A 25,330-nucleotide genomic window follows, 5' to 3' on the forward strand; every position below is an offset into this window, starting at 1 on the left:
TGGCCTCTGGAGATCACAGGGTCCATCCTGGGCTCAAAGCAACACCAGCTTAGATCATGTTCCTCAGGGCCTTGTCCAGACAAGTCTGGAATGCCTCAAGAATGGAAACTGCAGTCTCTGGGGAACCTCTGCCAGTGTCTGACCAACCTCATGGCTTGTTTTTTTACCCCCCTTAAGATCTAATCAGAGACAACATGATGAACATAACTTCAGTATTCATTATTAGAAACAGCAACTCAGTCCAGACTGGTGGAACCAAGCAACAATACAGAATGAAACCCAGTGTTCCAGCTGTGTTTTCTGTACACACAATTGACAGTCCCACATACAATGCAGTTTTGCTGCATCGCTGCAAGCACAGTCCTGTAACTGGAGGTTTCAAGAAGTGACAAGAGTTCTGAACATTTCTCAGGTGTATCTCATGGCGTATTTGGAGTATGCATCTAACAGTTTAATTTACAGTCTGCAAATGAAGCTCAGATACACATGCCTGTCTGGTTTCATATCCAATGTCTACACTCTTGCCTTCACGAATCTTGGAAAGCAATGTATTCATCCCACATGCAGAGTGAAACTGTAAGGAAAAAGGCTTAGTGTGGGAGAAGTAATATAACCCCATCCACTCCAAAGAGGGCTCATGAACCATTAGAAAGTTCACTGTACAAGCAGGGTGTGGGAAAGCTGTTCAGGAAGCTATTAGGATGAGAGGTAGTGGTGCTAAGTTGCTCCAGGGGAGGTTCAGGTTGGACATGAGGAACAACTTCCTTAGAGTGGTGAGCTGTTGGAATGGGCTGCCCAGGGAGGTGGTGGAGTCACCGACCCTGGGGGTGCCGAACAAAAGGGTACATTATGACAAAAAAGCAAAGAAAAATTCTACCAACACCAAAACCTGCAAGTAGGGCTGAGAAAGTTACTTCACAGTTACAGTATGTCCTGACTTAGCAGCATGTGGCACTGATACAGCACACTAAGATACACATTACAGGGTCAAGGATCACCTACCTGAGACTGGAAGGAGCAGAACGCAATGGAGAAATGAACTCATTCCAGATGCTATACGTTTCGATTCTTTCATTTCTCTTGACCTATCTGTCACAGTCTACCCAAAGCCAAGAACATCATTTGCTGCTTTTCTGTTATCACCAAAATAAAAAATCAAAATTGAAACAATCTGATCTCTTAGGTTCTGCTTTGTCGTCTAGACACCTCAAAGACCACCTATGTTATCCACATATTTTTCTGTGAACTGAGAATAAGCTGATTTGCAGCTATCCAACCCAATTAGCTTATGCAGAGAAAAATATAAAACCTGAATTGACGTATCAGTAGATTTGCCCTGAGGAAACGATATGGAGCTTTAATCAAACGAAGAAAATTTCAGCAATACCACAGAACCACAGAATGGCCCGGGTTGAAAAGGACCTCAAAGCTCATCTGGTTTCAACCTCTCTGCTGTGGGCAGGGCTGCCAACCACTAGAGCAGGCTGCCCAGAGCCACACCCAGCCTTGCCCTGAATGCCTCCAGGGATGGGGCATCCACAGCCTCTCTGGGCAACCTGTCCCAGTGCGTCACCACCCTCTGAGTGAAAAACCTCCTAATACCAAACCTAAATCTCCCGTCTTAGTTTAAAGAGAACTACTTCCACATGCCTGACCTACATGAAACATCTGAACACTTTTAAATTTAACACTTGATTTCAATTTTATGAACTGCATTTCAACACTACGTTGTCTCATTTCTTCTTACTGGGAGTTGTACCACAGGTCTGTTCTCTTTTGCATGGAAACCCCTCAATTTTCATCATACACCCCATGATGTACCAGCAGACAGGGAAAGAATTTCCTCCAGTAAACCTGACTGCCAGGAGGAGGCAGGAGTTCAAATGACAGGAATCACACCGAGGAACATGAAGTGATGAAAGCATATATTTTTTGCAGCTCATTGAAAATGAATTACATTGGTCAACTCAAAAAAAGGAAGTACTGACACAGTCTAAATTACATCAGGAAAGAGAGAAAACAAGCAAAGGAAAATGAGTTAGAGCCCAATCTTCTGTTACCTATTAACAGGGAAATAAAGAAAACCTACCATCTCCACACAACACTTCAGGAGATATAACATGGAAGACAAAAATCAAGGAAATTGAGATACAGCAGTTTAGATCAAGCAGTAAAACAGGAGCTTTTTTCCTCCAAAAATGGATCAGCTAACTGCTAACAAAATACGTATGCTCTGCCTAACTGATCTGAATGTCATGATTATGAAAACAGATTTTAAACCTGCAGCACAGCATCTTAACTCTTCTGTTTAAAATTACGTACCAAACATTTCACTGGTTTGAAATAAGCAGCAGAAATTGTTACACTAACGTTCTGCCTACTGTTCTGTCACCATTACTTCATCAAATACTATGAACTAGCAATTTGTTAGGAAACAAAAGAAAACAGTAACAATGTACCTATGGTGTCTGACAAATCAGCAGGCATTCTGCACAAACACTATGCTGGATAATAAAAGTCATTACATCTCATGTCTAATGGAGCTCAGTTCTAACTGAAAGGAATCCGTACATTTCTTGTATGTACTTCTTGGCAAAATAAGACATCTTCCTCACCTGCGAGTGAGCAGGAGAAATTCAACACCTGCAACATGTGTATTTCATATCCGCTTTTTATTCCCATATTTATACTGTAGTATCATATGCCATCAATGATGAGAAACCAACTTCTGCCTCAGATGCGTGCATTTTTAGTTAGCAGTTTAAACCACAAATGTGATATCCTCACAAAACGTGAATAAACCATTAAGCTACAACTGTGTTCTCACCTGTTATGTCACTGTACTTACCTTGGAATAGAGCACTATAGATTAAGCAGCTTCCAATATTTTTTATTATTATTATTAATCAGAGACAAGTTGCAAAGCACTCTGTTCTTATTATGTGTCCTCTGGGAACAGCAAGCCCTCACTGATCAACCTGCCTCTGCGTGCCAGAACTACTCACCATCCACCACATTTATTAAAACAATAAAACACAAAAATGCTGTATCCTTTTAAAACTGTAATGATTCATGTCTACTTATAACCAAAATTTCACTTAGAGAGAACTTCAGTAACAATTAAATCCTGTTTTTTAAAAAAGCCAGTTTCTGAAGTGTACTTCTATACTGAAATATAAAAACTTCAAGATAAAACACTGCTGATCATTGACAATGATTTCCACAAATCCCTTGAGACAGGGAAAAAGATGGCCATGGAAATTAAAATACAGCAACACGACTGGTATGAATCATATACAAGGGAGAGCTTCTCTTAAAAATATATATATTGAATCACTGTGTATACTTAAGAATCCATGCACTATTAGCAATATTTTTCAAATTACTGAATTATTTAAATGTAAAACTGCAAAAAACTCCTACAGTTAATAAAATCCCTCAGAAAAATGTTATTCCTGACACAAGTTAGATTGCACAAATAGACTTGCACAGTAGTTGTGAAAATAGAAACAAAGAAAAATACTTCATCACATACCTGGATTTTCAAGTTTTGTTACTCAGACTTTAAAGATAAAGTAACATTTAGGGTCCCTATTATTACTGTCTGAAAGTGAAAAGTGAAAATCATGCTGGCTTCAGAACTTTCCAAATTCTGATGACTATTACACTCTAATAATAACAAAATAGAAAAAAATGTTTCAGCTAGGTTCTCATGTTCTTTGCAGCCTTCCTCTTCAAGATCTATTCACTCAGTGTTTTAGAAAATCAAACACAGACATGAAGAAAAGCTTTGCAGCTAACAGGTTAGTAACAATGCTCATCTGCACAGAAGCTTAAAAATAAAAAACTTCCATTGAATTACTAAAACAACACTTAAGACAAATACATTTTATTAATACAGTAAGCAGTTAGGAAGCAAGCAAAGTGAAAGCTTATGAATTCATCAGTTTTTAAGCAAATAATAATAATAGATTTTAGAAAGCAATAAATTAGTCAGTCTCCATGCTGGTTCGTTTGCTGTTATGTGCTACAGAGATCACATTGGCTGTGCCAAAGTAAGAATACAATATGGTCTTACTGAAGTATATCCATTATTTGCATTGAATGGATGCATCCCAACTGTGGATTGAGACCTGACAGCCCAAAGATTTATGTGCTTCATTTTCAAATGAAAGTAACTAAAAAAGACTTAATGAATTTTGCTTGCAGTGATAAAATTTAGGTGTTTTTAAACACAAAAAATTCTATGTGCTGCCATTGAGAATGTATGAATAAATTTAGAAAAATGAGTCCACAGAGTTTAAGGCTGGTGAATACTGCTGCTTCAGCGGAGATGAACTTGCGAGATGAACCAGAAAATACACGCCTTCTTTTTACCAACAGGCACTGGCAATATATTCCAGTAAAAACAAAGCACAACTCGGGACATCATTGTTTTTAAAAATGTTTTGTCAAAGATAACGAGAATCATTAAAATCAATTAATTCATAAATAATCTCTTCTTTTGGGACTTAATTCTGCTTTCAAAATATCTAACAAGACCCTCTTCAGTTATTTGTTGTATGAAAACATCATTGTCTTAGGGTTATGAAGAAAGACTGTGCTACACCTCATATTGTATCAAATATTTTACTAAAATCAAACTTATTACAACTGCAATAAATATAGTTGTTTAAAACACTTAATGTACAATTTTATTTACATCCAAGTCCAATAAAGGAACAATCTTCAGAAGGAAACGGTCTTGAACCAGACCTATTTAAAACCAGAAAATCCACTAGTTTATTGGAGGGGATGTGTTTTAGAAGGGGAAGTTAACAGGTTTTTATCACTGACTGCAACTGTGTTACTGGCTACTGGAAACACTAAAAGAGTTCCACGAGTCTGTATTGCCTCCCCACCTATGTCTTCGCTGCTGAGGTGGCCTCTGTGTGTGTTTGTGAGGAGGTAACTCTGAATTCATGACAATAGGTATGGATATTTGAAATTCGTATCGTTCCAACATCTGAGCAATCTTCTCACGAGTGACCCCGTGTTTATTCCTCCTACAAAAATAAAAACTTAAATCAATTGCCTGGTTATGTTTACAGTCTATAAGAAAAAAATATATCTATCTAATTTCACATTTTTTTCTCCTCGCTCTTCATACCAGATGTATTTTCCTGTATTTCTTAGCAGTAAGCTTTATGTAATTGGAAAACATACATGCCACTAAGTCAAGTGATTGTGTACGTTTTAATTTAAAATGTTATAACATCTCAAATTCAAACCTTTTATTTACATTGTATTCTCATTCTCTCAGTATTCAATTTGTGTTAATGCTTAAACAATTCACCACTGAATATATAAATTAACAGAAAACAATACAGCTATTCTTCTTTACAAAGAAACTTGATGTTATTCCCCAGGACAACATACCTTAATAGCCCTAGAAACATTTCTGTTCCTATTTATTCTGAAGAATTTTTTTTTTTTGCATACTAGCTAATGAGTAGAGAAATGAATGAGTTATAGACTATTATTTAGGAAAGTAAACAAGCATTGAAAAAATGGAACTATATGATTTCAAGGCTTAATGACAGAATATTTTCTCATTAATAAAACTAAGAAAAATGAAGACAAGCATTTGTAATTTTTTTTAAACGACCAGATGCTCATGATACTTTTATCTACTAGTTTTTACTGACACTTGTTGCAAATTCAGAAATATACACAAAAAAGACAGATAAGGCAGATAAGGGAAAGGAAGAGCAGCCAAAAGAGGTATCCTGTTCTTGCAGTAGTTAGTGAACAGCCACTGCTTTCAGTGAGAATCTGCCTATTAAGAACCTGAGACATTAGATATTACATTGTAATATATGATTTTGTCAGCACCTATGGAATAGCAACTCAAAATTCACATTAGCAGAACTTCAGCCACTGCTAAGAACACAATGATGAGACTAATGCACCAAAGCAAGGGTCAGGGAATTACCACAATGCAACAGAACTGAATCTAAAAAAAGATCAAGACAACACATCCTCTTCGAGCATGTCTTCACTGATCTTTTTGTCAGTCCAGCAACACTGAAGGAACATAAAGGCATCTCACCCTTCACCAGCAAATGTACCAGCAATGTCTCCTAACAAGCTTTCAAAGTACAACTGTCAATCTGTTGATAGCAGCAAAGTTACATCGCTATTAAAAGTTTCTACACTAGAAGAATCCTGCCCTGCAGAGCATCCCAATATATTCATAAAATAATACTACATAGACCTCACTATCTTAAAAAAAACACAGCACACGCTCAATGAAGTCAATGCCAAATTGCAGTTCTATGATCATACAGGAAGAAAATGAATATATTTGTTTGCATTTCACTTCTGTGCATATGTTCAACAGGTAACTTTTACTGCTTAGACTGGATACCTGACATCTTTTTTCCCAGACATCTGAATCAAACATACACCACTTTTTTTTTTTTTTTTTAATGTTCTGCCTCCTACTCAGAAACCATAAAAGCTTTCTGAAAGAGGGTAATGTTTTCATCCAACACTAAGTGAGCACTAAAACTTCTCTTTTCTACCAATGTGACACTTGTTTGCTCTGACTTGCAGTTTTCAGTTTCATAAAAATTACATCTGGAAGTACGAAACCCTCTACATAAAAGGTCTAAATACTACGTAACATGCCTTAAGCACACACAAGACACACACGTGAAGTCGAGACCTTTTCACAAGGTACATGAAGAATACGAAACTAAAAGCAAAAAAATTACTCACAGGTGAGTCTAGATACAATATGTACCTCATCAACATGCTAGAGGAAACAAAAGACACTGAAAGCACTATTTGTCATGTTCTTGACCTCAGGAATTCACCTGGTGTTGACATAACTCTTTTCCATTCAGTAAGGCTTTTCACAGACTCCATAAACACTAAGCCACAGTAGAAACAACTCAATAAAAAAGTTACCTAGAAATACATGAGACTTCTACAATATCAGCATATTCCAGCACTGAATAACAGTTACTAACAATCTCATTAAGTGCCAAAAATAAAAATAAAAAAGAGAAAAAAGGAAAACCAATAGCAACAGCAACACTACATTTTTTGTTTACACTTTGCTACCTAACAGATCATGAGAAAAAATGCACTTTCCTGGAAAATTCTAATATGTCCCACACAAAGGAAATCTCACACTGAACATCTTAGAAATACCTGGTTACTACAACAGCTTTCTTCCTAACCTGGCAGTCCTGTATGAATATCTAGAAAAATCTGTTAGAACTTATCCCAAATAGAGATGACTCCGTCTCTAAGAATAAATGAGTGGTAGCTTAGGACCAAAAGAAAAACACTTTAGAAGATTGATTAAGAACACACAATAAAGTCTCAGTCAGTAATACAGGTATTACACACACACAGTTGGTGTTGTGTAGGGGCTATTTTACAATAGCTGCAACAATGATAAACCAACTCAGCTGGAAGCAAATGAAATTATGAACAGTAAGAGAACATGAAAATATTACACTGCATTTCCAACACAAAGTCCTCCACGTTGGGATGGTACCTCTCAGATTCCTAAAGATTTGCCTGAAACAAAAGAGACACTAACCAAGAATAAGAGACAGCTTTTGAGGCACTCCCATGACCAACAGGTCTGACAACTTATGTCCAAAATTAGAGGAACCAGGAAGTTAGATCCTCTGAAGAATGGGAATGGTTTCACAAAATCCTGTGACAGAATAACCTAAAATACAAACTTTCTTTTTAACTTTTACTGATTAGGAATGTACTACTGCTCCCTAGCAATGAAGAATCTAAAGAAAGTATACACAAAGCACTTCTACTGATGCACTCTGAGTAAAATGCACAACTTCCTTTTACCTTCTAACTATTTATTGTCTGTTTTGTAACAACAAATTTCCTAGGATAACTTAAACTTTCATTACAATAGAAGCACTTTCTACAATAGTTCATCACTTTTTAATTCACTTCCAAGAAAGCTTTAAAATTGACTTCTAGGATCAACAAGACAAGATTTTGATATCCACACGTCTAATGTATATTTAAAATATGCACTTTGAGAAACAGTTATATTTTCACTACAAGATACCAGATAAAATATAAAATCCCTATATATATATATATATATGTTTACATGGGCAAACTGATTATTTCTTTCTATAAGTACAATGATTTATGTAATATAAACCTTACTTTTCTAATTCTTCAGGGTCAAATTTCCACCAAGTATCTGGCTCACAGAACTCCACTCTGTATCCTTTTTCTAGAGCCTGTAGCAAGCAAAGAAAAACGCTTCATATGAGTACCAGTATTAAAATATGAACAGCAATGACTGTAACAAGTTGTTCACGGCCCACTACAATAAACACGTGTAGTGAAGAATAGATTGGTAGTATGCTGAACTTCACTTGCCCCAAACCTGTCTTAGCTTTTACTCCAGGCTAAGCAGATTAGATCATATCCATTCAAAAACTGTTCTGGACTACTGCCACACCATTTTCTGACTGTATAAATAAGCAGACTCTCTTTAGAAATCTGACTAAGGAAGATGTTTCTGCACAAGGGAGACCAGCTTATTGCATACAAAGATTAACTTTCAGAGCTGTAACAGATGGTTCCACAAAAAAACCTACCACTTCCACATATGGTTTCATCTCCCAGGCTTGAGTATTAGTGTTGTCTATTATAACTGGAGATTTTCCCTGCTCCATTGCCTGTTTGGCTGCAATGAAAGAAAATGCACGTAAATAAGCATTTCAAATAAAATGGTGCATGAAAGAGTTTTTGCATTAATCTCATCTGACTGAAACACACTGTGCTACGGAAAGTAGCAATGGAAATGGAAAACAGTATGAGCAAACAGGTAAGAGAAATGAAGCAAGGAACATAAAACATGGTAGTGGTAAATTGATACAAAGAGTTAAACAGGCATTGAAGAATACAACCAAGTTGCAAAGCATGTGTCCAGTTGAGGATTAATGAAGAGACTCCTGGCATGAAACCATATTCTGGTTCCAACTTTACCAGCTGCACATGCTGCATTCATAACCGGAATCTATGGCTAGGTAGTGCAGCTATTCAACAAAACATTAAGAAATAGGTAATCTTCACATAAAGACATCCAAAACAGTAGTGAGATCCATTAAAAATATCCTCATGTCCAAACCTGTTAAGGTTTAACTTAGCAAACAGCTGAATACCACACAGCCTTTCACTCATTGCCCCCAGTTCAAGTGGGACAGAGGAAAGAAAAAAGATAAAAGAATAAAAACAGAATTCATAGGTTGAGATAAAAACTGTTTACTAAAACAGAAAGGAAGAGAAATAATAGTAATGATAATAATACATTCATGTATATATTCACAAAAGAAGCAGTGTGCAACACAGCTGCTCACTACCCGTGACCAAAGCCCAGTCAGTCCCTGAGCAGTGGCCGCCTCCCCAGCCAGCTCCCCTCAGTGTTATAGTTTCCTCACAAGATGTCATAGTAAGGAATATTCCTCTGGCCTGTTTAGGTCAGCTGCCCTGGCTCTCTCCCCTCCCAGTTCTTCATGCCCTTCAGCCTCCACACTGGCAGGAGGGTATTTAGTTGCAACCAAGGCAAAATCTCTGATCTTGAGATCAGGTATCCTCTAAATCCCTCATCTCCCAGAGACAGTTCAGAAAGCATTCTGAGAAGACTCCTAACTCACTTTACCAGGACTTGGACCTGGAAAAAAAAATATATGCTTAAAAAGGGAGTTGTACAACATAACTAACAAGCACGACTATGACAACCAGCTTCAGCATAATGATATATAGAAACTTACCCAAGCAATTTAAAAACTCAAGTACTTTAACTGTATCAGCTTGACATCTAACACCTACTTCAGAGAAAGTAGGATAGCAATAAAGCTGTTCTTACCAGAAGTGCAGAAAGAATTAATAAAAAAAAAAAAAGTACCTACAGAGGGTACTGAAATACCTCCCTTTTGAGACAAACGTCCTACCTTCATTTGCACTGTTTTAATTTCTTTTACCTGCTAGATTTGAAAAGAAGGCTTCTATCACCTTTTGTAGAAAGTGACACTACATTTACATCTTTAAAAAAGGACTACTTTGTGAATTAGGTCCTTTTTGCAGCCTCAAACTACGCCAGGGGGAGAAGCAGATCTATAACACGTGACATCAGATTCATGCATTACACTCATCAGTGCCTCTAACAATCAAAGTAAGACCTTTGTCAAATCCATAAAATATATTAAGAATAATTCTTCTGCTGTTTAAAGAAGCCTTGCAAAGATGAGTTCCATTAAAAAAAAATCAACTGCTCTAGTACAACACATTAAAAAAAAAAAGATTGATTCTTACTTAATTGTAAACGGTATTAATGATGTGAGCCACAACCATGTCAAGAATTACACATTTCCAAGACCTCACAAGATGAAGAGTTCAGTCTACCTTTCAAAATGTATAAAAAGGACACAAGAAACACAAAAAACCACCATGGCTGCAAAGCAAAAACCTGAACCTTTGGAAATGCATGATCCATGGCTGGCTGCATTGTAATTACTGGATATATGCATTATCATATCGGAATTAACATACATTTCTGCACTATCTCCTCCCATATTCTCCTACTTCTTTCAGCACATGGACTTGTTCCAGGGTTGGATTACGAGTATGTGTAAGATCATCAGCATGACTCAAGCATTCCTCTTTTTTGAGATCACTGTAAGATAAATAATGAGTAAACCAGGATGACTGTAAATGAAGAAGGATCATCTTTTGGTGAACACTCTCGAATATTCCAAATGGCCACTGCTTTGTCTGGTCTTCATTTTCTAGCTGCCAGTTTCAGACATCAGAGAGATCATTTGCAGAACTGGTATGAACTCATATGAGAACACTGACAAAGTATTTTGAATATGTAAAGTGCTATTGCTACAACACTTCATGAAGAGAATGTTTAAATTGCTAAGTCTGGCATCCAAGATAGCAAGATATTTTAACAGCTGTGCCTCAACTTGCTGACAAAAAAACATCAGAATACAATACCACTAGTGCTCACAGGGAACTTAAGATGATTAACTAGATGATAGAACTCAAACATCTGAAACTCCAAACACAAAGAATAACATTGTAAAAAACTTCCAGGAGAACGAATAATGTCTTGCTAAACAGAGTCAAAAAGAGTACATATTAAATGAAAACAAAGGAAGAAAACAACAACTAAGTTATTGTTGAGAACTAGGGATTAATCCTGATAAATCAATCCATAAAACAAGAAGAAACTAAAGGAAAGGAGGGAAGTAACTGTAGTTGGAAGGGAGAAAAGAAGATAAGAGTATGTTCTATCAGAGCACTAAGAATCAGTAGAGAAAGCCATGCAAACTGAACAACATATTGCTCTGGCTTCGTTAACCTTGCACGAGAGACAGACTGATATGACAGGATGTCAGAAGCAGGGGAGAAATCCTGAAAGATGACATTCAGGAGAGATTAATAAAGAGTACAAAGTTTAATACAGGGAATAGCCGATTTGCCAATGAAGATAACAGGGCAAAAATTTACAAAAGCTTGTGAAGAAAGACTGTATTGAAGTCACAATGGCAAATTAATTCCAGCATTTGCACACTTGAGCCCACAACCTATGATTTAAATGCATATGTGCTTCGTGATCAAGGATAGATAATTCACTGTCTCGTAAACATTCAAGAGTTTTAAATCCTGTTCATCTAAATCCTTCACACAGTCAGTATATCTTCTCAGCTTTTCTGCTCCCTTAGACAACGGGCAACTTCTTAGAAGTACTTATTATCACCACAGTGTAATATCAAAAGTGCTTCTTATAAGATTTACAATTCCAATAATGGCTCAAAAAAATTCTTCACTATTCATTTGTAACTTTTCCCCAGTACATCATAAATTTTTAATTAGGATGAGGATGGAAGAAAATGGGAGAATATTTGTACTGTCCCACAGATATCATTTTCCTTTGGTGCTCCATAGCTTTTGATGAAAAGGATTCATTTTTCTTACACAGGAAGGAAGCTTCTGTTTATCTCTCTGCTGCAATGACTTAATCTGCATGTACAGGCATAAGAGTTGCTCAGTTTGTCCCACCCTTGGAATGGATCAAACACGGACAGAGATTCTTAGAAAACTACTAGAGGAAGGGTGAGAATCAGCCTGTCTCCTATCCTTACCTCAGGTACCTACTTCTCTACCAGTAAAATTCAATCCTTGACTACTAGGTGTAACATGTCTCATTAAAGTGTTAACCTACAAAAGAATACTGAAGCTTGCCTCAGAAAAACTCTTCCATGAATCCTGGATGAACTTCAGATCAGGAAAGACTGGGAAAAACAGGACACTGCTGATGCCAGCAAAAAATGCATAAGGATATTAGTCTCAAATGTAACAAATCAGCAGGTCACAGCACAGAGAACAGATTTGTCCTTAGAGTTTGCACCCTCTGCAATTTCAAAATCCAATATAAATTTACATACTGATTAAAATATAACAAACATTTAAAATACAAAGACTTACGTACACTGTGAACATTTTATTTATATATAGAGACACTCCTATACTTCCACACACACAACATGCTCTGCCTCATACATACCATTAGCACATGCATGTTATGCTATACTTCTATTTTCTAAATAGAAGAGTCATTTAATAGAATTTCTTTTATGTGTTCAAACCTCTCTTCTGGTTCCAGTCATGGGCATCACCAAGCTGAGCAGCATTATATGTATATCCATCTTGTTGACGAAAGTAATCATCAGTGCTGAGTATAATGCCATCACGACTATGACCAAGCAGAATACTATTGAAAAAAGAGAAATGTAAAATATTACAAGATTTATTTTTCATACTATCCCCCCAGAAAACAATATAGGTAAATAAAATTGTACCCTACTTCTGGGATTCTTGCAAATTTCAAAATGGTTTGTATTGGAAACACAGAAGTATACTATTCATTCCAGTTCAAATTAAAGTAGTATTCCCCCCCCTCTACTCCTATATCTGTTGTTTTTCCAACTTAAAAGAAGTCAGTAGTCGTGTACTTCATGGCTCTGTCACAACAGGTTCTGAGCACCTCACAGTCATTTATTATATTCATTAACATTTCCAACATCCATCCTTATCTGTAATTATCTTTAGGAACCAATCTGATCATGGGATCTGGATAGGACTGAAAAACGAACTGGATGTTTAAATTGTTCTTCCTCTGAACAAGCATTATTCTGACCACTATTCATGGTACTTGCACAAAGAATGTGTGTTTAATATGAATATCAAAAGAAAACTCCTAATGCTTTCAGCAGTGTTTTCAGAGAAAAAAATATAACATCGCAATAAGATTTCAGGATTGTCCTACCAATGAAAGTCAGGATTACAGAAGAGTATACATATTCCTTTTCTGTCTTCTGCCCCAGTCCAGGCCACACCATCTTACTCACACCCACCTTCTCATCAACAATGGTACTCACTGCACCTACAAGTTCTACAAGTTACTCAAAAAAAAGGTGACTTCTTTTTTGTGTCAATTTTCAGGAACTTTAATATTCGTGCTTATTCAAGAACAGGCCCCAAAAGATAATACAAGGAAAGCAGTCAAAGAAGATCAATACAGACCTCCTCTAGCACAGCAGCAGTGAACTGCTACAGGGGGAACCACATCCTGTAGAACTGTAGTTCCACTCTAATAAGTGACAGGAAATTTAAGATACAGTTTTTAATCTCTGTCGTTCACACATCAGGGCTAAAAAGGTGATAGGAAAAACATGTGTTTTACTATCCCTGCATATATTAAACTTCAAATCAGGAGAAAAACAATCGCTTCTTGAACCACTTAAATCACTTCAGTGATTCAAGTGGGTTAGTTTGGCTTCCTGAGGAAATGCCATTTTACGGTGATTTTCAACAGAGCATGAGTTTGATGAGTAAAATGAGAGGGGAAGAAATGATAAGACAAAGCTAAACAAGACAAAACAGTAAGCAAAGGAATAAAATGCTGAGATCCAAATTAGAATCCAAAAAGATAAGAAAGTAAAACAGATTGCAGTGTGAGTTTTACATTTACCCAGTCTTTTAGGCCTGTCACTTCTAAGCAGCACAGATATCTTACCAGAAGTTTATTTCATTTGTGGGTCAGAATAACCTAACATTAAAAATTACAGTTAGATGAAAACAATTTCAACATAAAGAACAAAAGACACCATGGGGAAATCCAACTAAGGCAAAAAGGAAATCTCAGAAGAAGTGGTTGTAAAGTTTATTGTTTGCATGTTTATTTTTATTTTGTTTTATACTTCACACTTTTGTAACTAATATAATCAGAAACATTAACTGCAACAACCAGTGCTATTACTTACACTAGTTACTGCAGTGAGCAATGAAAGAATATTGCACAAATCTATTAAACTTTCCTAGAGCTCTACATTTGCACTGTCATGAAATGCAATAGTCAAACCACTGAGAGGCATAACTGAGCTGATTTTTGGTGTTAAATAAAATTCATGCTCAGTACTGCCCAGGAACTCCAATAAATACCTGTGAATCAGAAAAAGCAATGACAGCAAAGTTGCAGGGGGAGTTTCCCCTTGGCTGATCAGCAACATCAGAACTCCATACATGTGATCAAAGCCACATGAACGCAGTGAATAATCTCTGTTCCATCAAACATAAACCTTATTTTCAGAAAATCCTTGGAGACTGATGTTTAAAGGAAAATCCTGTGAAATGGAGATAATTCTCCTTGAAGTCACATCTACAATCCGATCCCTGTGACTGTTTTTGTTTTCTATAGTATAGCCAAATTTATAAAAACAGCCAATCACTGCCACAGAGCATCTATATCCCATTGAAACCCTTGCACTCCACTGCCCAGTAGAAACGTAGGCAACTACTCAGACTCCAAAATAGGCACTGTACCCAAAGGCTACGAAAAGTAAACTGCACCAGCAGTATGCATGATGCACTGCTGCTGAGGTGCCAAGAACAGAAGAGAGCTGGCCAAATCCCAAACAACCTAAGGCAACAAATGCATGTTAGTTCTAAGTAACCAAGCTTTCCCATAAATAGCTGCAGGGAGTGCTACTTAATTCCCACACAAGGAATTTGCTATGTATTGCCATGTCATCAACAGCAGACCTTGTAGAGCTTAGTTGAAGTCTGTGAAAGGCCCAACATTACATCAGTTACAGCTATGGACTTTCATTAAGAACTCAGCTGGGAGAAAAATAAATCCAACTTTACCTAAGAACAACAACTAAAAAAACCCACCACAGCAACATTGTATTACATTAATTATTTACATTCCTATACGTTTACTGTCTTATAATTAATTTGTTGGTTATTCTTGCCTTTAAAGCACAGAGATTTATAACAACAAAAATAAAATTAATGGGGAACAGAAGAAAGTATGAATAATGCCATGTGTGAAGTAACACAATCAAAGATGCCTTCGAGCTGTTTTTCTCCTTTGCTCTTTCTCCCTTTTCCAGAATACAAGGTTAACTCAGAATAAAGAGCAGTGATCTTTCAGAGAGTAGAGTAAGATACAACAAAATTACAGCCTCTTTGTTGGACATCATTTAATCATTATTGTTGTTTGACTCTTCATCTTTCAGTAGGACATGTACTTCACTGGTAGGACAGCACAAATAAAGCAAACAAAATGGCACTGGTAAATGATACAGCACAGAAAACAGCATTCTTTTTTAATACCAATTCCTGTTCTGAATAAAATATTTAACATGCATTCATTAAGTTATCTTGCCATAATTTCCCACATGGCCCAATCTTCTCATTTTCAGTATTCTGTATTTGCTAGTTAATAATGCTCAAAACAACTGGATCCATCTTCTACACGCTTTGTGCTGAATGCATGTGCACGTATATTAGAGAATAAGAACCATCTTCCTTAATAAAGGAGATAAGAACTAGTAACTGGGACCAGATTCTTCCACTAGCTGTAAGAGCAGACACAGGCACCCACTGCAGCTCTCAGGAGCATGGTTATCATATTTGTGGGGATATATACAGACTGGTGAGTGAACACACAGCAACCAATGGGGTGCACGTCCATATTCTGATTTCCAGAAACAGCTCAGAGTTCTGTAAAATAATCCATTTACTCAAATTCTTCTACTGTATTTTTGCAAAGCATAACAGTCCTAGCAATAAAGAAACACTACAAGGGGGCAGGAATCTTGCACAGCCATAAACACAGTTTATTCTTGACATACTTCATTACTATCCCTCAATGTTCAGACCATACCACCACACTTTATGAACCTATACAACCAGTATAAAAGATTTAATACACTGAATGGCTGCAAGAATAATCCTGAAACTATGTAACTGGGGAGGCAGACTGACTACGAAAGATGCTAGGGAAATAGAATTCTTACCCCAAATACAACACACAGACCACCTCCAAGTAATGAGTTCATGAACTAGAGTGTCAACTATTATGACAATGTTCATAGCCCATTTCATAACTATGGCATCAAGTCATAAAACACTTAAAAAGTCTAACAGTTTCCTCTTTTAGAATTTGTGGTATTTAAACTGGCAAAATTTTAAACATCAACTTCATATGGAATAATTTACATACTTCTAAGATGTATTTGGAAATAAAATTCATCCTAGGCTCATGAACTCAAACATAAAGCACACCAATGCAAAAGCAAATCATTACTATTTAACCACACAAAGAGATGACTGCTGCTGTGAAGTGGGAAAGGAAAAACAAGGAAGATAAATAATTCCCCAACAGGCAAGTCAAATTACACCTCAGTCATCATCAGTATGCACACGTGTGACACAAGTAGCAGTATCAGCCAGCCACTGCAAACCAGCTCTTCTTCATCCATTTGGATACATTCCCTGCAATTGAACACACACCTCTCAACCTAACAGGACAGCGACACTGAAGCAGATAGAAAAACTACAGCAGCTCACTTTCTTTTTTTTAGATATGCTAGTTTATCCAAAAGAAACTCTCACTTCTACATACAAAACTCATCTGGAAGTTCAAGCACTCACATTAACTAGTAAGCAACCTAATACATTTTTTTCTAGCACGTACATACCCACATACACCCGCTCACCTGCTTTTAATTTAGTTCCTTAAAACAGTTCTACACCCTGCATTCCAGTTAGCCTATTTTGATAAATAACTTCACAATTGTCTTAGAATCAAATTATTTAGCATATAGACAAGAAAAAAACCAAACTATAACTAAATAGTTTCTAAAAATCTACAGTACTGTTAAGCTATCTAAATGGTCCTTTTAACACTACAGGCAGAGTTTTTAAAGAAACGCACAATTAGAAACAACAGCACAAAAATATTTCTACATTCAGCTATAAATACTTATTTAACACATTCACTCCCAAGATCCAGAAGTCCTTCACTCCAGCAGCACTCCCCTCTTTCTGGGTTACTCTCTTATAGGCCTACCAACAGATTTAATTTCAAATGTACTTTGTAAATGACACCGATATTTTTCAACCTTGTAAAGCTAACTTTTTACAAATTCACGTTCTATTCTACAGGAATGGAAAACTGAAATTGCTGCCAAATTTATCTGCAAAATATCTTAAAAATCATTTTTTAAAACAAACAAACAAACAAAACACTTTTCCAATGGCATTTACATTCTAAAATCACACTACTAACTACTTAAAATTCTAGCACATTTTTGTTACTTGGGCTAAAGATACCACCATTGGGTATGTGCCCGGGCAAAATGGGATAGAAAATTTCTAACTAAATTGTAAAATCACTTCCAAAGCAAAGGAAAAAACAAAGCATTTTCCAAGCTAGTCTCTGAAGAGCTTTGGATTGAGGAAGTGTTACCTGGCAAAGTACATGCATCTGCTTTTCTTCCACCTCTTTTTTTCACAAATCTGCCCAAGCTGTAGGACTTTAAAACATAATATGCACAGAAAACAGAGGTACAAAATACTCATTTTTGTACAAAGCAGAGCAGAAAAAACAAGGAGTCCCACTGCAGCAAGTCTACTCCTGAACAAAGCACTTCTGCAGTAGAAGCAATCTGGATCGGCACCAACACTGCATTATGATAATACACTTCTTCCAACACCACCTTAAGAACAGCAAGAAAAGGAAGAAAACTGGCCTAAAATGAGAAGGACATAGGAAGCATAGCAGTACAAATTGGGATAAGCAACTTACAGCTGTCACCAGAGGAAACAGGGACAAGGCAAAGGAGCAAAGTGCAACAAAGAAACCAGTACAATTAACCTGGGAATGAGACCACACCAGCAGCTGACACAGGGACAAGGTGATCCTAGGGAGAAAACAGAGGAAGACTGAATCAAGAAATCCACTTAGAATTTTAGGGCAGAAGAAGAGATGTTATACTGTGACTACCTACATATGTAATAATGCATGTAAGAAATCAATGAGATCACGAGAGATTTCCAGTGACCAGGAAAAGATTAATGCTATGCCCATATTTGAGGTAAATAAAGACAAGGGAACTAGGCTGCTCAACCTCAGCTAACCAAAACTTGCAGAAAAATCAGAGTGCACCTTGTTGATTTCTATTTCCAAACATGTGAAGGAAATTAAAGTATTTAGGAAGAGTCAAGGTGGGTTTACAACAGGCAAATCATGCTTCAGTAGCCAGACCACACTGTGCTGTGTGATGAAACAACTGGCTTCATGGATGTGGCCAGAGCAATGAATGCAATATTCTTCGAATGCAATATTAAGGCTTCAGACATTTTCAGTCAGTACCTGCAGAGTAGTGGGGCTGTTAGTGAAATAAAGTCATTGGGCATCTTCACCATTCACCTGGATGATGAGGCAGAAAACCTGCAAGATGACACCACATTGGTAGGGAAGATGGACCAAACATCAGGCCTTAGTATCCTGGAGGATACAGAGAAATTTGAGCACTGGGCTAAGTTCAACATGGGAAAGTGCCAAGCTCTCCATCTAGTACAGAAGAAACCTATGCATTAGTGCAGAATGAAAAGTAACTGGCTGAACAGCCCAACTGAAAAGATATAAGGATTATAGTGAATATCAAACTGAAGATGGAACCAACAGTGTACTCTCAGAAGAACAAATCACATGCTATTTTTTATCAGGGAAAAAGTAGTCAACGGAAAAAAAAAAAAAGTGTATCAATTGAAGATCCTCCCCTCTGTCTCTTTGTCCTAAAATACTGTGTCCAATTTTGGGCTTCCTAGTTCAAAAGGCATGTTGAAAAACATGAAAGGGTTGAGCAGATGGCATATGACCTACAAGCACAAATGAAGCTTTGAGTACACCACTTGGAAGTTTTCAAGATCAGGCTACAAAAACATAACTGATTTGATCCAATGATGGTGATGGTCTTACTCCAAGCAGAAGAATGGATTAGGTGGCCCCCAGAAGATCCTTCCAAGAAACAAGTTGTTGATGTCAAGCACGTGGGATGACAAAGTCAAAACAAAACACAGACTTCTAATTTAAGAGAATAACGACACACATGTCAAGTTTGGGAGCAGAAGGAAACATGTCAGTACTTACTAATCCAGTTTGCACAAAAATGCAGACTGGAATTCCAAGATTCCTGAGCATCACTACTGCTTTGCTGTCACTATATACTTGGGAAACTTGCTTGCTTGCAAGATGCAATTCATTTCCTTCTATTCCTGATCCAATAAGATTATGTCAGTTTTGTGGTTCTCTTATACAGTCATTTTGCTAGCACAAGCAGTAAAGGTTTGTCTGGAGTTCCTAGCAATGCCCAGACTACCAAAATATGATGGGTACTAATGACACCACAAGGCTCTGGTGTCATCTGTTGACCTAGTCTGCACTGCAGAACTTGATGATACAATTAATACTGGTTTTTAGTTTCTTCCCTCAGCTCTTCCCACCCCTTGGGCACTTGACACCCTGGAACATGATTCTGCAGGAATGAACAACTGAAACCAAGCTCTGAATATACAAAATTGCATATAGCTGAATACAATGACAACCAAGTCCCACACAGTTCAAATTCTGCGCCCAAATTCAGTGACTATGATTGACCTTGATCTTATAGCACCCACTTTCCCATCTGTTAAATTAAATTAGTAATCCATCTTATAAGTAGGAGATGAAAAAGCATGAATACAGATTCATAAAACTTAAAATACTTAGGATCTTTCAGATTATATGACAGTCATACTTGGAGAAAGACTGAAAAGATATTCACCATGCAAAGTACAAAAAGCTGGATGATTTAGCTCAATCAGTAAATACAAATCTAACTTCTTTTGCACGCAAAAAAGAATGTTTTCATTTACTACAGTGTCTTTGCTTTTTGTCAACTTTTTACAGTAGGCAAAAAAAGGTGAAAATCCAAGCTGAGTTTGTATTTTGCCTTTAACTTTGTTGGAAACTTCAACAAGTATACTTCTAAGGGAAAATAATACTTTTCTTGTGTGTTCACAAATTAAAGAACAGGACAGACATTTGTACAAAAAAAATAACAAATGGGATTACAGTTTCACCAATACACTGAAAAGGATTGCATGTTTTCAGAGAAGCAAAATTATTCCAATGGTGTTTGAAGATTTTTACACAGCTACAAAAAACTACTGGTGCTGCTAGATTATGCTGAATATTTTTTTTAAATGAAGTTTGATAACAAAAGGGGCAGACCATCACATACTAGTGTATATGAGAACTACAGAATAAGACTCACAGAACATATTAAAATTAACATAAAACAGCTTCTACTCCTGAAAATTCTTACTTATGGAGACAAAAAAATAAACCACATGATTCTAATATTTACTGTCAGATGTCTTTGCTAAATAAAAATGATTGTGTTTTAATAGCCTAATCTACAAACACCAAATTTTGCCAAGTGCTTGCTGATAAACTTTTCAAAAGTTCTTATTTTTTTTATTGAAATCTGAGTAAGCTTCCCAAGCTTCAAGTCTTCACTTACCGAGAAAGCGTTGATTTCCCCGAACCAGGTAGGCCTCTTAAGATTAGGAGCACTTTCTGTGAACAATCAAACCTCTCCTCAGGCAGGGAAGAAAATCTGTGCATTCTCTCTGCACTGTAAGTTTTTGGTTCTTCACAATACTCCTCTCTGGTTTCACAGAAACCATTACTTTGGAGTTCACTCTGGTCATTATTTCCATTTCTGAAGACCTGAGTACTATGGAAATCAGTATGACCAATATTACTGCTACCCTGATCATGCAATGGACCATGACAGTTGATATCACGATTTCCATGGTAACCATAGCAATTTTCATAAGAAAGTTCATCATTCTGAGAAGGAAAAGCATTTGTTTTTTGCTGTTGGGAATTAAGTATCTGAAAACGTGACTGATGGTTCAGCCTAGGAGGAGGAGGTCCCTGAGGTACTATGAAAGACAACCTTGACTGCCAGGCAGGTCTGAATTCAGGCACTGAATAACTAGACTCCATTTGTCCATTAAAGGCATTTTCAGTTTTCCAGCCACTTGTTTCCGTGACAAACTGCTGCTCATTGCTTATTTTCTGACTTCCCTGTTCCCCAGAGAAATATTGTACATTCTCATAAAATGGTTGTGGGCTGTCCAACAATACATGCTGATAATCCTCTTGTAACGTCTGACTGCGATTATACAGAGAATATCCTTCCTGAGAAGTTTCAGTTTCTTTTCCTTGAAGCATATTTACATTTTCACTTTCCAGCTGCTGAATTTCTTTGTAGAACTGGTCCAGTTCATCATCCATTCCTGACACAGAAGAAGAAATAACTTGTGCATTATTTGTCTCAGTTCCTTTAGTTCTGTTTTCATGCATTCCATCTCCCACACTGCTTTGATATCTATCACAGCTCCCAGACTGGTCCTGTTTATTACTCTCAGCGGGCTTGTAAATCGGTCCAATAAATTCTTTGCTTGTAATAAACTCTTCATCTGAGTCATTTCTATTTACTGAGAATGGTTTACAACTATTTTTAGTATTATCTTCACTGACATCAACTGTGGTAAGGGGATCTTCCTTTTCTTCATCTTTAGTGTCATTTATTGATACAAACATAGGATTTATGTTCTGCACAATCACAGAATCATCTGTCTGACTAAACTCTGGATTACCTTCTGGAAGCACTTCATTCGCTGCTCCCATGATATTCATAGATATTTTCTCTTGCTTCTGCACTTCATATTCCCCTTCATTATCTGAAACACACACTGGTATCAAATCATTAGATGTTCTGTCAGTGTCCCCTTCCTCTTGAATGCCTTGGTTGCCACAGTCAGAGAGCTTCTCAAAAGCACCTTCCGTTGACTTCATCTTTTTCGAACACGGTTCAGTTGTGACTTCATCCTGACACTCCAAGAGCCTTACTCCACCTTCAGCATGAAGCATCTTAAAAATAATAATAATAAATCAATACATTATCAGCACAAAACATTTTAGAGCAAAGTAAGAAAAAAATCAAGTTACTGAGGCCTACAATGCACATCATCTTCAGACTCCCTGCTATCACAACTGAATGTGAAGTACTCACTGAGAGGAAAAGCAGGCAGTACCTACTGGAAGTCTTGTGCAATAGAGTGGCAATTCTGTTTAAATATCTTTGCATGAGTAACACATTAGTGCTGAACCAGTCTTGCAGTCACGCTTTGTATCTTAATTTACACGCTTTCTTCCCATGAATTTTATATGTGAAAAATCAATCAGAACAACTTCTGTTCTCCACTGACCTTTGTTAACCTGCCAAGTGTTATAGATCTCTATGACAGAATTAATGTGCCAAATTTCAAAGCACATGCTAATGCCTGACATCACCAGTAAGATGGCCAACAAAAATGCAAATATTTCAGACACAAGGACTATTTTCTGTGACAGCAACTGAACTCAGCCAATTCATTTAACACCAACAAAACAGATATCAGATGACATCTATAATTTGGTACTGGTTAAATAAGGCTTAAAATTAAATTTACAGTCTGAGTTATGGAACAAGTAAAGATCTCTGTTAGATACCAAAACCACTCAGCTGCATATTTTAAAAAGTAAACTGAAAAGGTGATCTTAGCACCAAATGAATTACAACTAAGAATGAGACAGTAAGTTCCAGAACAACAGACAGACAGGGTGAGAGCAATTAAAAACATTAAGTCACATACTGCTGATCAGTGAGACATGCAGTCATGCCATTGCCCCATCCATTACCCAAACTTCAATTTTTCTTTGCACTCTCAAAGTCTATATAATGCAAAAAAAGCAACAGTCGTCATATAACAAATTAAGTGCAAAGTAGTATACTTAGCAAGCCCTCCAGAATAAAAAATGCAGTATTAAATGAGAAGGTAAGTATTTTTCCTGCCAGGAAACAACTTTTTTTCTCTCTTTCTCTCTGTCTGAAAAGAATCTGTAGGTTACATCAAAGATGTATTTGTAAGTAATATTCACTGCTTCAACTTCACGTGTAAAACTGACGGTGTTTATCTGGATACTTTCTCACCTAATGTACAAATTAAAAAAGAGAATCTGAAAACGTTTAAGCCAAGGAGATTTTACAGTTTCCATTACATTTTGGTAACTGGAAGATAGCACTATTGTCAGATGGTGGGAAAACAAAGCCATGCATGACAATACTTGCTTGGAATTTCTGGAACACTGCTCTGGGTACCACACAGTCTCCTCATCTCAAGACACACACATTGCTTTTCACATATCTCCTGCTTTTCAGTTCTTCCTTTTAGCAAATCAGAAAGAAACCATGATGTATGTCTATATCTCTCAACTATTCAAAAATGTCACTTCACCTCCACTCAAAAACACTGCAACCTGCTGTACGGAATCTCCTTTAGCGTGGACGTTGGACTCAATGATTTCCAGAGGTTCCTTCTAATCCCTACAATTCTGTGATTCTGTGAAAAACTCCTTTACCCTCATTTTTATCCTCATCTCTCTTGTGGGATGGAGCTTAGCAGAAGCATGTACATATTCTTATGTGGAATGAAGTAAAGGAGTATGCGAGCTACCTTCTGCATGAGAATTTCTCTCTTGATGAAGATGCTGCTCTGTGACTGTCCGAAACAAGGAATACTCTCTCTAATCTTCAGTAGTCATGCTTTCCTTAGGGAAAGATAAATAGCATATGAAAACACTTCCATGTGCACTCTCAGAGCACGTATATACTGAGTAAGTGCAATCTAAGTGACAGCCTTGCCTTCTGAACGGGACAGAATAGAAACACAGAATAACCCGAGTTGGAAGGGACCGCTGAGTCCAGCTCCTGGCTCCATGAAGGAACACCCAAAAACCAGACCATGCATTTGAGAGCATTATCCAAACAGTCCCTGAAGTCCAGCAGCTTAAGGTCATGACCACTGCTCCAGGAAGTCTGACAGCACTGTGGCAGCGTGGTGAAGATACGGTTGGAAGCACCAAACCTGAGCTGCACACATGATCCACTTGGCAGTGCTTGCAAACACCGTGTCACCACTTTAACCTGCCAAGCGTCTCCAGCAAGTCACCCCTAAGCTCCACGTATGCAATAAATTTACAAACGGAAAAAAAAAAAAAAAAAAAAAAAAGAGGACGCGTGTGGCAGAAGCTGAAGCTGGGGGGAAGGCCCGGATCTGCCTCTCTGAGCACGGAGGAGGCCCCGCTTCGGGCCCTTCACGCTCAGGGCCGCTCCGCCGGGCCGGGCCGGCAGCGCTCGGGAGGCGCGGGGTGCGCCCGCCAGCCGCTCCCTCCCTCCCACCACACGCTTCCCTCAGCCCGATATCACCGCTCCAGCAGCCGGCTTCTGGCGCCCGCCTTCCCCCCACTGAGCCCTCGCTCTCCCTCAGCGTACAGCAGAGGAAACGCACCTCAGGACACGGGCGCCCGCCAGCCCGTCTTCCGCCGCCGCGGCCAGCAGCGCAGCCCCGGCCGGCGGCGGGGGGAGGGGAGCGGAGGACAGACCTTCACCTTCAAAATGGCGCCGGCGCCGCCTCCCTTGGGTTCTTCACCGCGACCTGTTCTGGGACTTGTAGTTGCGCCCCTCAGGGTGTGGGACTACATCTCACAGAACCACCCGCGGCGGAGGGGCCGGCGCTCGGCGTGAGGGCGGCGGTACTGCCCAGGCTCGGGTGCTGGTGGGGTGATGTAGAGTTGTCTTTCTAAACCCAGTTCCTTCTCCCCAGCGGAGAATTCTCAAAGCTAGCTTGGGGCAGTGGATTTTAGGCTGTTGGTTTGTTTAATTCGCAACCTGTGAGTAGCACCAGTAGTTGTGTAGGTACTGCCTACGTGCTGCCAGACCTGGGAAATCTGCGTGCATCCTGTGTGGAGCAAGGGTGGCAGAGCTTT

General features: G+C 38.0%; 1 protein-coding gene across 8 annotated transcripts in view; it reads right to left on the bottom strand.

Annotated features, from left to right (window-relative positions):
* Positions 1–25,330, bottom strand: part of LOC136044739 (NEDD4-binding protein 2-like 2) — a 52,846-nt gene that overhangs the window by 22,144 nt on the left and 5,372 nt on the right. For 2 of the 8 annotated variants that reach the window (XM_065730208.1, XM_065730212.1), the window contains exons 1-6: positions 24,853–24,954; positions 20,973–22,393; positions 12,702–12,826; positions 8,643–8,731; positions 8,203–8,279; positions 4,902–5,045 (exon numbers count right to left, since the gene is read on the bottom strand). In XM_065730208.1, coding sequence (XP_065586280.1) covers positions 4,902–5,045; positions 8,203–8,279; positions 8,643–8,731; positions 12,702–12,826; positions 20,973–22,393 — 1,856 coding nt within the window. In that variant the 5' untranslated portion in view covers positions 24,853–24,954. Of the gene's footprint in view, positions 1–4,668; positions 5,046–8,202; positions 8,280–8,642; positions 8,732–10,629; positions 10,753–12,701; positions 12,827–20,972; positions 22,394–23,799; positions 23,969–24,852; positions 24,955–25,330 lie in introns of those variants that run through there. The other 6 variants (XM_065730209.1, XM_065730214.1, XM_065730210.1 and 3 more) reach the window with 6 other exon arrangements.

The sequence above is a fragment of the Cyrtonyx montezumae genome, unplaced genomic scaffold, assembly GCF_038088225.1.
Source record: "Cyrtonyx montezumae isolate F1298 unplaced genomic scaffold, pur_monq_1.0 scaffold_12, whole genome shotgun sequence".
Taxonomy (NCBI): domain Eukaryota; kingdom Metazoa; phylum Chordata; class Aves; order Galliformes; family Odontophoridae; genus Cyrtonyx; species Cyrtonyx montezumae.